Source organism: Chaetodon trifascialis, chromosome 21, assembly GCF_039877785.1.
Source record: "Chaetodon trifascialis isolate fChaTrf1 chromosome 21, fChaTrf1.hap1, whole genome shotgun sequence".
Classification (NCBI taxonomy): domain Eukaryota; kingdom Metazoa; phylum Chordata; class Actinopteri; order Chaetodontiformes; family Chaetodontidae; genus Chaetodon; species Chaetodon trifascialis.
Genome location: NC_092076.1, coordinates 5,889,878 through 5,902,775, shown reverse-complemented (window position 1 = coordinate 5,902,775; position 12,898 = coordinate 5,889,878). Strand labels below are relative to the sequence as shown.

At 47.3% G+C, this 12,898-nt stretch overlaps 1 protein-coding gene across 14 annotated transcripts in view; it reads left to right on the top strand.

The window, feature by feature from the left end:
• The first annotated feature begins 679 nt into the window (after positions 1–679).
• LOC139350160 (calcium/calmodulin-dependent protein kinase type II subunit gamma-like) overlaps positions 680–12,898 on the top strand; it is a 35,228-nt gene continuing 23,009 nt past the window's right edge. For 7 of the 14 annotated variants that reach the window (XM_070991317.1, XM_070991313.1, XM_070991318.1 and 4 more), the window contains exons 1-4: positions 709–906; positions 2,997–3,091; positions 9,784–9,843; positions 12,726–12,780. In XM_070991317.1, coding sequence (XP_070847418.1) covers positions 842–906; positions 2,997–3,091; positions 9,784–9,843; positions 12,726–12,780 — 275 coding nt within the window. In that variant the 5' untranslated portion in view covers positions 709–841. Of the gene's footprint in view, positions 907–2,996; positions 3,092–9,783; positions 9,844–12,725; positions 12,781–12,898 lie in introns of all 14 variants that reach the window. The other 7 variants (XM_070991309.1, XM_070991306.1, XM_070991307.1 and 4 more) reach the window with 3 other exon arrangements.

Sequence of the window (12,898 nt, the reverse complement as noted above, 5' to 3'; positions counted from 1 at the left end):
TACAGCAGTCACACTATTCGCTCTCCCCATCCCTATCTCTGTCATGCACATACATGCGTGCACTCTCCAAACCAAAGGCAAAATCAGTGGCTCAGAAAGGCCTACGGTGCTGAGAGCAAGACCTGCATTAATCAATATTGATTCCTGGAGTGTGTGTCTGTATGTGCATGTGCATGTGCATGCACTTATGCAATGTGTATGTGTGTGTGTGTGTGTGTGTGTGTGTGTGTGTGTGTGTGTGTGTGTGTGTGTGTGTCACAGTTCGCCTCTCTGCTGCAGTGAGGTGTGACCCAGGGTTGGGTGTAGTTGGATGCAGTGAAACGCTGCTGTGATGTTCCCTGCAACATTTTGATGAATATGAGAAGAGACAGGAACTGGATCTGTCAAAGCTGTTCCCGCTGGTCATGTGCACCATTGCAGGTTCGCGTCCCTTTCAACAGCATGACACCAAATTAGGATCTACTACCCCCCAAAAAAAGACGATTTTAGTCTAAACCCAAGGTAAAGAATGCAGCACTATCTCCCCATATTTTCAGTGACTTCATTGAACTAGAGGCCTTGGTCTCATGCTGCACAAGCCTATTCTCGCGAGGATTCCTCCCCTTTACTACACACACACACACAAACACACACACCACCATCATCATCACTCCTCCTCCTCCTCCTCCTCTCCCCAGCCCCTCCCTTTCCGTCTCTGCTCGCCTCTATCCTCTTCAGCCCTGCCTGCCTGTCAGAAAGGTACTCCAGTATTGGAGGCTAGGCTACCCTCCTCCCGGACCCCGTACGAGAGCCAGCCACCGTCGTACCCCAAGGCTCGGGCTCCCCGCTCACGGCTCCAACCATGGCAACCACCGCTACTTCCACCAGGTTTACCGACGAGTACCAGCTGTACGAGGAGCTCGGGAAGTAAGCAGCAGCCGTTACAGTGTGCATCGCGTTTGTCTTGACGTTTTGTCCCCCACCCCCGCAACCTCGCCTCACATTATTTCTGGTTAGCCAGCTAGCAGGCGATGGCTAGCCAAAATAGCTTACGGACTAATCATGTTAAGTGCTTTGATAATGTGCCAGTGTCTGTCAGCTAAGAGTCTGTTATTGTCGTGGTGCAGTCAGGCTAAGCAACCGTTGCTAGCGGCTAACTAGCTGCTCCCGCAGTAACGGAGAACAGCGCACTCACGTTTCGTTACTAGCCAGCGAGCTGCCATGCTGATATTGATAAACTAGCCGAGTTAGCCCACTAGCGTTGCGTCTTTCAGTCGCTAGCGGTGATGAGCACACCGCGCAGAGGTTGGTGCATTGACAGCTGTTAGCCCTTCCGCGTTTGCTAGCCGGTATTTTCTGGTCTGCCGGACCCGTCAGCGGGGCCCCGAGAGACGCCGGAGACGTAGCCCTGTGACATTTCACCGGCCCACGGCTCTGGCAGCTCCGTGCTGGCTCGATAGACCAGAGGCTGTGGTCGCTAGCTAACTAGGCCGACCACTTTTTTTTTCTCTTTGCCGAGCAGCTGCAGATGATTTGTGTAACCGTGTTGAGTAACGTTACGTACCCCTGGATCTCTTAATGAGGAAGTTATTCGGTCCAGGCTGCGCTGCCGTATGTTTGCTCTGTAATGCCCATACGCGCCGCACACCGGCTGGCTCGATCATCACGTTATCAATAAACGCATTGTCGCGGTGGGTTTTATATGGAGGTTATAGTCGAGCGCTGGCAGATACAGCAGCAATTTGGCGTTTACTGTATAAGAGGCAGTGACGTGTTTTCTCGGTATTTTGATGACGGCAAGAGAACCGGGCCACTGCCTCCTCTGTTTCATCATCAACATCATCATCATCATCAGCAGCAGCAGCAGCAGCAGCATCTGTTGTTCTTGGCCGGTGAAGGCTCTCTCTTTTTCCCCCCTGTTGTATCCAAAACAGCGGCAGCAGGGCAGCACTGGCCATATGAAGACACACCGGCCTTAATTTCCAACTGCCAGTTCCACTGACGAATAATTGCCTGTAATCGATGGCACTGATTGCACAGCCAGCGCACTGGGACGCATATACACACCTATACATCCTCCATAGGGGATCCAGGCTCTGGCGCTCCTGAATCTTGCGTAGACTGACCACTTACCTCGGCTTACGGTTCTGCACCGGTTTGTTAATGCATTTTGCTCCGTCATAGGTTATTAACGTCAAGGAACGGGCTTGTACTTCTGTCACCTGTCACCTCTCATTTACTAGTAAATAATTGAAACTAAGAGCAGAGTGGAAGGAGCAGAGTGCAGCAGAAAGTGGCAGCCCTCCATATATCATCAAGAGTAGTTAAAAAAAACAGCCTTCCTCTTTCAAGAAAGCTGCGTAGGGCCAGATACTGCAGGTTGCACAGGCTGTGGCAGAGGCTCCATGAAAACCATGCATAATTGCTTGTTCTGTGATGCTCAAAATTGAACGATCACCATAGCAGCAAGCAGGTGAGAAATACAGAGCATTCATCTAGGTCAATATGAAACTCCTCAGAGTAGGAGTTGTTTGATAGTGCGTTGTGCACTTCCTTTTCTGCTTAAGCAGGTTTATAACCCAGTGTTGGTACCTTGTGAATTTATTAAACATTGCATTGTTGTGCGAGGTGCAGCCCATTCTTTGTGCTGGCTGTTGCAAATTGAATTTCCTCTGGCGCTATAGGTTGCGTTGCATTGTGTGCCTATCAAAGATTAGCACCAGAACGTGGCCGTTCATTTATAATCCAAGACCTGAGCTGATATCAGCACTCGTGCTTGAGAAACCTGTTATGTCGGGCCCACCTTTTCAGGTTGTACACACCGAGGCTGTGATAGTAATGACTGTAAACTGTGTGTGTATGCGTGTGTGAGAGAGAGACCAAGGTTGTTAGCACACATGAAAACAAACCACTGCCACAGAAGTGGATGCACTTTCAAATGTCACACTGTGTGCATGCGTGAGAGGGAGCATTTGAAATGGAACTCATTTTTGGTTGTTTGTGTTCTTTTTTCTTAGGGGAGCTTTTTCAGTGGTGCGTAGGTGTGTAAAGAAGTCATCAGGACAGGAATATGCTGCAAAAATCATCAACACTAAGAAGCTGTCTGCAAGAGGTATGGCAACACCACGCACACTCACGCAGACACTGATGTGTGCATGTTTGCTCTGTGCTGTTCAATGGAAAGCAGAGCCACAGGGTACATATCATTTGTATCCTGTGATGTGTATCATTAACGCTCGACAGTAAAGTTTCTGGAAATCCTATTGAGAAACACTTCATTGATAAAAGTGGGAATGTCTGTTTGTAGGTAATCCAGTGAACTAAACACTTGACAAATCATAGTAGTTCATCCTATCGATGCAAAAAGCCCATAAATCCAATACGGCCGTGAAGTCATTGATTGGCAGCTTTGCCTGCTGTGGCTTACCAGAGACACTGAAGGGACAGCCACCCTGGTACTGTGTAGGAACTGAACATTCATGTCCTCATGTCCCCCAGTCTTATTGGAAAGTATGCACATAAACAGGAGCCCCAAATTTTCCAACAGCAGAGGAAATCTTTTATTTAATCACCGTGTCTGTGGGGAGTTCTTATCAGCAACCTATTGGTGGTTTAATGACCCTCTTTATAAACACTGTATTGAATAACTCTCAATCTCTCCTCTGTGGTGTCATTAGACGACCGCTGTACAATGAATTGATCCAGATTTCTAAGACGCTCGTCACGGAAAGGGCACACGGTTGGGGCGGAAATAAAACAATTAGACCTGGCGGGACATGAAAGATGTTTCTTGTCTGTTGTGTCGTTAATTGTGGCTTTGGTGCGTTCACCGACCTCCGCAGCCCGCTCCCGCATTGTGTTTTTTACGTCTCTGCGCAGATCCGCACCCGCGTGCACATGCCTTGTGTGGCGTGCCGTGATGTAACGATGACGTGAGCTCATGTCAGTGTGTCAGAGCCTCCCCTGGCTTCAGACTGAGATGCTTAATTGCTTTCTCCTTTTTGTATCTGACAAATTAGGCCTGCACTCCTTCCTGACATTCACACACACCTGGCTTCCTTTGTTCTCCTTTCCTGCGCGCTCTCTCGTTACCTCTGCCTCTCTTTCTGCACTCGCCTCTCTCCCTCATTGCCTTTCTCCTGTCTTTCTACGAAGGGGGATTGGTTTGTATTGAGGCTAATCCACTTATGCTAAATGTATCTCATCAACCACTAAGACCCCACGGATTCCATAGGCGCCTCCCTGTTTGCCCTGTTGTTGTCTGTGTCTGATGGCATTTGTGTGTGTGTGCGTGTGTGAGACAGAGAGAGCAGGGAGCAACACTAATAGAGCATGTCTGCATTGTGAGGCATCTGCGAGTGTGTTGTAATACCGTTATTGTTCTATCCCCGCCGTCAAGTGTCCACACAGGGCAGCTCCTGGTATTAACGTCCCACCAAGGAAAAGTCAGGGCTCAGCAGAAAGCTGTTGGCTCTTCGCAGAGGCAGGCAGTACAATGTAGGCCTGTGCATGTGTGTGTGTGTTTGCCAGGGGGAGAAGAAAGCTGGCCAGGAGAGGAGGAGGAGGAGGGGGAGGAGGTTTTTAACAATATAGTCTTGCAAGGAGATCAGTGACACTCCACACCAAGGAAGCAAGGTGAAATGAGACAGAACAAGACACGACAGAGTGAGCGAAGGAGGGAACGAGAGGATTTTGTGCTAAGAGAAGAGTTGCGGTAGGCCGCCCGGCTGACGCAACATGCACCTACACGCACACTGAAACACAACATCCACACACACACACACACGGGCAGCCAGTGCGTGAGCAGGCAGCTTGCCTGGTAGGATTTGGGTGGGTTTTTTTTAGCCTGATGGGGCGAGTGTGACCTCACGCGTGGCCTGGTGGGTAAGTCTCTCAAAGCTCTGGTAAACACTGCAGTAATCTGAGGAGTGGGGGGGAGAGAGGGGAGAGAAAAGGGAGGCAGGGAGGGAGAGGAAGTAAGGAAGGAAACAAAAAAAGGAAGGAAGTGTGGGAGGGCGGGATGTCAGGGATGGATGTAGGTAGTTGGCTGTGGGATAGTCCAGCCTACGAGCAGTTGGGGGTGGACGCGAGTGGGCAGCAGGGTACAGGGCACACACACACAAAACACATACACCTGATTCTCGCCCCAGAGATTCAAGGGTTTTAAATGGTTTCAGAAGAACACAATATAGCCTTTAAAATTCCCCCCACATTTAAAGCATGAAACATAATAGTCAGGGTGTGCAAAGTGTTGCACTGGTGTGACAGAAGTTTCACTGCAGAGTGAGCGCTCTGTCTTATTTTGTTGTTTATGAGTGGAGTGACGGTGAAAAGTGGATGGCTGCTGCATTGTCTGCTGCAACACTGTGAGAGAGAGAGGGAGAGAGAGTGTCAGCGTGAGACAGACTGTCGGCATTAATACGCTACTCTAATACCTTTCCCCCCTCAGCGTTGTTTTAGTGTCCTACAGTTAGCGTCCTGGGGCTGTTTGATTGCCCAGTGACAATTATTCCAGACATGTTCCTTCACTATTATTATTTATTGCTCAACAACGTCCCAACTTTCCACTTCAGTCCAGTTGGTTTCTTGCTCACCTCCTGTAGCCAAAGTCTCATTATTATTAATGGAAAACCATTGGGATTCAGCAGCCCCCCCCCCCAGTGTCGCCTGGTTCCAGACTTCTGAATTACCGCCCACATCTCCACTGATTTGGACAGGTCTGGTGTTGGAGCTCGCTCATGGCCGTTTTCCCCAGCTGGAGAAGCAGTTGGCCAATCAGAGCTTGTAGGAGGGATTAAAAATGGGGGTGTCATCTTTGTGTAGCTACATTCATCAAAAGTGGTGGCAGAAACATGGACACAAGAACATTAATGTGCATGGATGATACTGACTATTATTGAGGAACTTCGCTGTGGTTTATTTGTTATTTGTGTTGTTCATACGCCTTTTTTAATGAGATCATGTATTCGTACATCAGCTGCCACACAAGCTTTACCCGCTGAACACTGCCTGAATGTACCCCCGTTTGAGCCTCGCACACATCAGATATAGCAATTAAGGAATATATCATTATTTTGTCTTGCAATACATTACACTGGCACAAAACTCCATTAAATATTAAAACCGACGCTGAATGATGAAACAGTTCTGTCTGATTGTCAGGCAGCGCGCTTCCCGTCATTGATAAGAGCAGCTCGGTAGGATACCCAATGTGTTAATACATACATATTATACAATACCGCTTGAAAACTGGGCCTGACTTAAGCTTAAAAAAAAACTCTTGCTGGAATTCACGCATGTACTGTGAAGGTTTGAGATGATTTAACTGATAGAAAGGAAAAAAATTTGCCTGGCAAATAGCCAATAAGTTTGAGTTTATGTGTCCACTGACTGGACACGCCTGTGAAGGCGAAGGGACAGTCTTAGCTGAATCCTTGATTAGAGCAAGTGAAGTGGTCAGGTTTTGCGAGCTGGAGTCCCTAAGATGGACAGAGCCATCAGAGGAGATCTCAGAGCCTTCAGAGGAGATCTCAGAGCCATCAGAGGAGATCTCAGAGCCTTCAGAGGAGATCTCAGAGCCTTCAGAGGAGATCTCAGAGCCATCAGAGGAGATCTCAGAGCCTTCAGAGGAGATCTCAGAGCCATCAGAGGAGATCTCAGAGCCATCAGAGGAGATCTCAGAGCCATCAGAGGAGATCTCAGAGCCTTCAGAGGAGATCTCAGAGCCTTCAGAGGAGATCTCAGAGCCATCAGAGGAGATCTCAGAGCCATCAGAGGAGATCTCAGAGCCTTCAGAGGAGATCTCAGAGACAGTTTCAGAGAGTGCATAGAGATCCTTCTCCAGTGCTAGAAGGCAAGCCAAGAGCCTGCTGGCTGCAGTAAGAAGGCTGCGAACCAAAGAACACTCACATATTCCACACCTACGTCAAGAGTGGTAGGATTAAACTGTAAACACATACACCTCCGGAGACAGATAACATACATACCTTTCTTTGTGCCGGTCCCACACCAGAGCTAAAGTGAGAACTGTGACTCTTACAAAGACTTTGAAAAGTACCCGGATCTTTACTGGGTTTTTGGTATGTGCACAGTTTGTTTTTTGAGTATTTCATTATAATCGCTCATCCTGTCCTTACAGTTGCATCTATTATTCATTTCTCACACTGTACTTAGTGATACTTGGCTGTGCTTACTGATTACAATTACACTGCGATCAGTGGGGAATCAAAATGTGGTATAGAGCCACCTTTGTTAGTATCCTCTGAAAACATCTGTACTCGCCCCCAAAATACAGTCACGTTATAAATATTAAAGTACCATGTCCAGAGTAAAGTGTTATTTCCCAGTTCAAACCATTTAGATGTAAACTTGCATAAAACAGACTGAACTGGACCCTCAAGCCTTCAGTCAGGTTGTTAGCTTTGTGCATGTGTGGCAGAGAGAGGGGTGGGGGTGTTTGTGTGTGTGTGTGTGTGTGTGTGTGTGTGTGTGTGTGTGTGTGTGTGTGTGTGTGTGTGTGTGTGTGTGTGTGTGTGTGTGTGTGTGTCAGGTCGTCTCCATCCTCCTCAGCTGATGTAAGATGGCTGTAGGCCCGCCCCGTGGCAAAGCAGATGGCCAATTAGAGAGCAGCAGGAAGTGCCAGTAATTACCCTCCAGCTCTCTCTTTCCTGTCTTCTTCTACCACACACTCTCACACCAACAAATAAGGAGATTGAATGAATTAGTGAGTGCTGCAGTGACACTGCACCAGGCCAGACAGTTATACACAAACACACACACAGACACACACACCGGGGAGCTGTGATCCTCTTCTAGCAAATGGACGTTCCATGTAATCCTCCCTCCTTCTCTCGGCCTGTCTCTCCGTCCTGCGTCACCGGTGTAATTAGAAGGAGGTTCAGGTCTCTCCCTTATTCACTGTCTGTCTCTCAGATGAGGGAAATCTATACCTGTGGGGGAGACGACGGGGAGGTTAGGGGAAGGTAGATGCGCAAAGTGTAGCATCGTGTTAGAGAGGAGAAGACAGAGCTTCAAAAAAGCTCGACTGCAGCTTAAAGCTAGTCCAAGTTAGCAACAAGTTAGAGGAAATCAGACAGAGGAAGGGCACAGAGACGTGTCGGCGGATGCAGAGAGGGGTGCTGCGCTTACATTATGCCTGTGTGAACTGTGTTGCATTGCTTGAGGAACAGTTGGGTTAGTCGATTGCTCAGCAACAGCATGTGAGTTTTATCTCAGGCTGTTGCTGCACTGGGGAAATGAATGCAAATCTTAGTGAGCCTGCCTCTGTGTGGTGTAATCACTGCGGGGATGTGGGGTTGACTTGGCTTCGACAGCGATAACGCACACACACACATCCACACGCTGAGTCATTCTGGGTCTTCGGCGCAGTCGCCCCAAGTGACCTCTGACCTGAGCCGCGTGGCTTCGGAAGTCATGGGAGGGGGCTGTTTAACCGCGTCATGTGACGGACACACCTACGTCTTGTGAAGACACACATGTGCACACATACTGCTGCGTGATTCAGTAAAATCTGCCCCGGGAGCTCACCTGGTACAGCGTGTACCATATATCAAGGCTGAGTCCTTACTGCAGCAGGTTAGATTCCAGCTCAGCCTTTTGCTGCAAGTCACCCCCCCGTCCCTCCCCTGCCCTTCCTGTCTCCAGCTGTCTCGTTCACAAATACAGCAAAAATGCCCCAAAAAAATCATCTTTTAGAAAAAATCCTTAAACAAGGATGGTTGTTGGACATGAGGCGAGTGCGTGCGTGCGTGCGTGCGTGTGTTCTTGCTAGCATCCCCTCCCAGCCAGAAGCGCAAACACACCATGTTCTGTAACTGGGCTTCACACTAACCCCTTTACACACGAACCACACACACGTACACGCTTGCAGGTGCAAACTCATGCACCCATTGCTACACACAGCCTCATTAATTTCCACAATAACCTTAAATAAAACCATACATGCGGTCACCGGAGCTGAAATGCACCTTGTGACTGTTACCTTTCAGAGGCAAATGAGGCCACTCAGCTCGAACGGCTGTGTTGCTAATAGGTTTGTTCCCTGGCTTGAAATATTTGCCTTCGCGCGCACACACACACACACCAAACACTTATCTTTTTGTGACACAAATTACCTCGTCCTTTTCAAATATTTTCATTTACATACTTCATTTAACTGCATGGGTTTGTTTTCGTTTGTGACTGACGCTCCAGTAAAACGTTAGAACAAAGCAAACCGCCGTAGTGAGACAAATTCAGTTTCATTCCAGGTAGCAAGTATTCGCAGGAAGTATGTTTTCATGACGAAGCAGTTGGATCAGTGTTACTGTGCGTAGACAAACACCTATGTTTGCCATATATAAGACTTTGTAAAAAGTTATGACTTCTCTGACTGTCTTATCACTTCAATAACCTTTTCAAAATTGGAGCATATGTATCATCGGGTGGCCTTGTGGTTAAGACCCACACCATTATAACCACAGCACCCATCTGGATTCTCTGCCACTCTTCCTGTCTGCCTCTCTAAAGTCACGAAGTGGCACAAATATTAAAAACAGAATAAAAATTGACGCATACTACAAGATATTTTCATTGTTTATGCAGGAATATGGAATTATTACGTGTTTCCGTTATTTTGTCCTCCCCCTACAGCACCGACAGACTGCTGAACGTGCAGCATTTATTCGTCAAAAGCATGAACGCTAACTTCAGCTGAATTAGCTATCGAGCACAGGTGTTTAACCGGGCAATGGCTTCGCTGCTCTGTGACCAAACTTGTCTAAACAGCAACTTTTCTCTCCTCAGACCATCAGAAGCTCGAGAGGGAGGCTCGTATCTGCCGTCTCCTGAAGCATCCCAACATTGGTGAGTCGCATTCAGGCTCATGCTTTGCTGATATTTGGTGCCTGTAAGTGAGAATTTCGCAAATATTGTTCATCACAATTAAAATACTGAGTGTAAAAGTTCATCTTTGACCTTGGAAACCGCAGACTGATCTGAACTCAAAAAGGGAAAAGGCTAATTAAGCGAACCTTGATTTAAGATTGTTGCACTGACACCTTCTGATACAGAAACCCACATAAGCTCGTCAATTTGTTCCTAAAGAAATCACGGCTTTTCATGTTGTCTTACTAGATAACTACTCTGTAACAAGAGTAACACTTTTCTTACAACAGAAAATTAAAATGTGTGATGATTTTATGCTTAGGAGTATAAATCCTAATCCAGAGGATACAGTCAAACAGTCATGTAAACTGGGATATGAGTAATAAGAGGCCTGTAGACAAGTTCAGCCAAGTCTGACTCTCTGTTATCACAAAGGTGGTTAGCAACTGCCACTTTGTGGGTTTTTCTCGGTATTCCTCTCCATTTATGAGCATGAAAGAGTGCTTAATTACAAACCAGTCGCACGTCGCATCGTGCAGAAAAAGCAAAATAAAAGAACTTATGGCTCGCATATGTCTCCCAACACAACCAACACGTTGCCTTTGTGATTTACTGAGCTAATTACCGGCATGTGTATTTAAAAGGCAACAGTGGGTTTACTTCTTATTCCCATTTATCATGTCGTTGAGTCTTAAATGATGCTCTACTGTAACTTTCACTCATTTTCAGCGTGATTATAGCCGATCTCACAGCACTGCTGCTGTCAGTTGTGGACATCGGTGCACAGAGCAAAGCTTCGGTGGAGGCATATGGAGACTGGAGACGGAGGGTTTGTCAGATTGTACAAATACCTTCAGTCACCAACAGTTGATGTGATCACCAATCGGCGCATGCCTAATTAATCAGCATATTAGCAGGAAGATAAAGACAGTAAAACATCTTTGTAGTTCAGAGACCCGAAGAAATGACGCCGAGTCTGTCGTACGGCAGAAGTGACGGCTGCCATCGTTGTGTGTTCGCCAGCATTTCAACAAGACCGCTTTGTTGTGTTAGTATCAAGATGCTAACGGCTCAGCACTGCGAGCCGTGGTGTGAATTTGGTTCAGATCAGTTGTGCAGCTGTCGTGACGAACAGATGGATGTGCAGATGACATCACCATTGTTGCCTTAATAGACGAAATCAGTCAGAGCGAGCGGCGACAGAAGGTCATCTTCCTCTTTCTGACAGCGTGACAGCGGATCTGTGCTCGGCCTGATGGCGTGAGACGGACGTCTTCTGTGTCAGACGTGTTTGTGAAAAGTGTCCTCGGCGTCTCCGCTTTCGCTACTCGTGACTTTTAATTGTGTTATTGTGGAAATGTGGAGCGTTTAAGAATGAAATGCTCAGTGCCGCTCTGATGGAGATGTCTGGAGGACAAATGTGTGTTAAACGGCAGAAAGGGGGAATATGACAAAATCAATGACACCTTTCCCACTGCACCCCTCCTTATTTCTCTTCTCCTCATGTCCTAGATTTCTGTCGGCCCCTCAGGCACTCCTTAGCCCCTCGCCTACTTTTCCTCTTCTCTTCCCTCCTTTTTTATAGATTTTTCCCTCTCTCTTGTCCTTTCCTCCTCTTTTTGACGTATTTTTGGCATCGTCCGCGTTCAAACTTTGGACAAAAGAGGGCACAAAAAAGAGACAGATGGAGAGACGAAAGCAGGAGGAGTAGGAGACAGATGGAGGGAGAGCGCGAAGATGGGAGGAGGAGGAAAGAGCAGTCGCTCTTGTTTCTTGCTGCAGGGCCATCCTACTTCATCTTATTATACAACCGATATTCATTTTACATAACGATAACTGTGGCTCCCTGACACTAAACCTAAGCTGTATCTCAGGCCCGTCCTCTAATGCCCGGCTCCTGCTGCCTGGATCCTGCTTTGTCATTCTGCTGCTGTGTTGTTGACAGTAGGGCTGGGGTGGTTACCGCATAACCACAGTATTGTGGTGATCGGGCTCATTACTGTAATCACCGCTTTATGTTGTCTGCTCTCGACCAAACTCTCACTTATCTCCATCAGTAATCAGGAAGCAGCTCTTTTTGGGTAAACATAACATTTCCTTGCCTGGTCCCAGATCCCTGAATCTCTGCCCACATCTGCAATGTGTTTTTTTTTTTTGTTTTCACTTATTCACATGCTGTAGCTTACATCTTGTGCTCTTCGACAGCTGTTTGCACGGTAGCCAATCAGAACTTTGCACGTAGAATTAAGAACGGGGACGGCAACTGTCCCGCGTCAGAGCCTGCAGCCTCAAAAACGTGGCTCTGCAAGTGGATGTGAGAAATGATAATTCATTAATCTGCTTTTCTCTTTGATCAGCTTCTCAAACATTAAATTAGCGGCTTAGCAACTGTTACATTAATATCGCTGTCCAGTAAGTACGTACTGGTTAAGGTGAGGCACAGACCATATAACCACAAAACCCCGGTTTGATCCGACCCGTGTGAAGCCGATGTTATAACGATAGTTTGGAGTCCGCTCTTTGCTAGTAACTGGGCGGCTGAACTAAACGTAGTCAAAGTAATAAACCTCAATACAATCTCAGCTGCTCAATGGTTAGCTAGACTACCAGCTACCGGAAATTTGACCCCAAACAAAAATGCATTCCTGACACTCGGCTTCAGTAATCATTCGAGGGGGTTTCATGAAATGGTGGTTAATTGGCGAACCAGTGGATGCACATCCCATCACATCGCAGCCGTTTCTCTCTCTTTTCCTCAGTTTACGTGGCGGTTTAACATTCAAACAGCAGCGGCGCTTTATTTCTTTCACCTGACGCCTGCCTCTCCAGCTCTGTCTCACTGCCCACCTTTTCTCTTGCAGTGAGACTCCATGACAGCATTTCAGAGGAAGGCTTTCATTACCTAGTCTTTGACCTGTGAGTGTATTCCGTACACACACACACACACTCACACACACACAGTGACATTTTATCCATGCGTGTGACTGCGGTTTGTTTGCGTATGCTAACAGCTCCTCTCTCTCCCCCTCTGTGT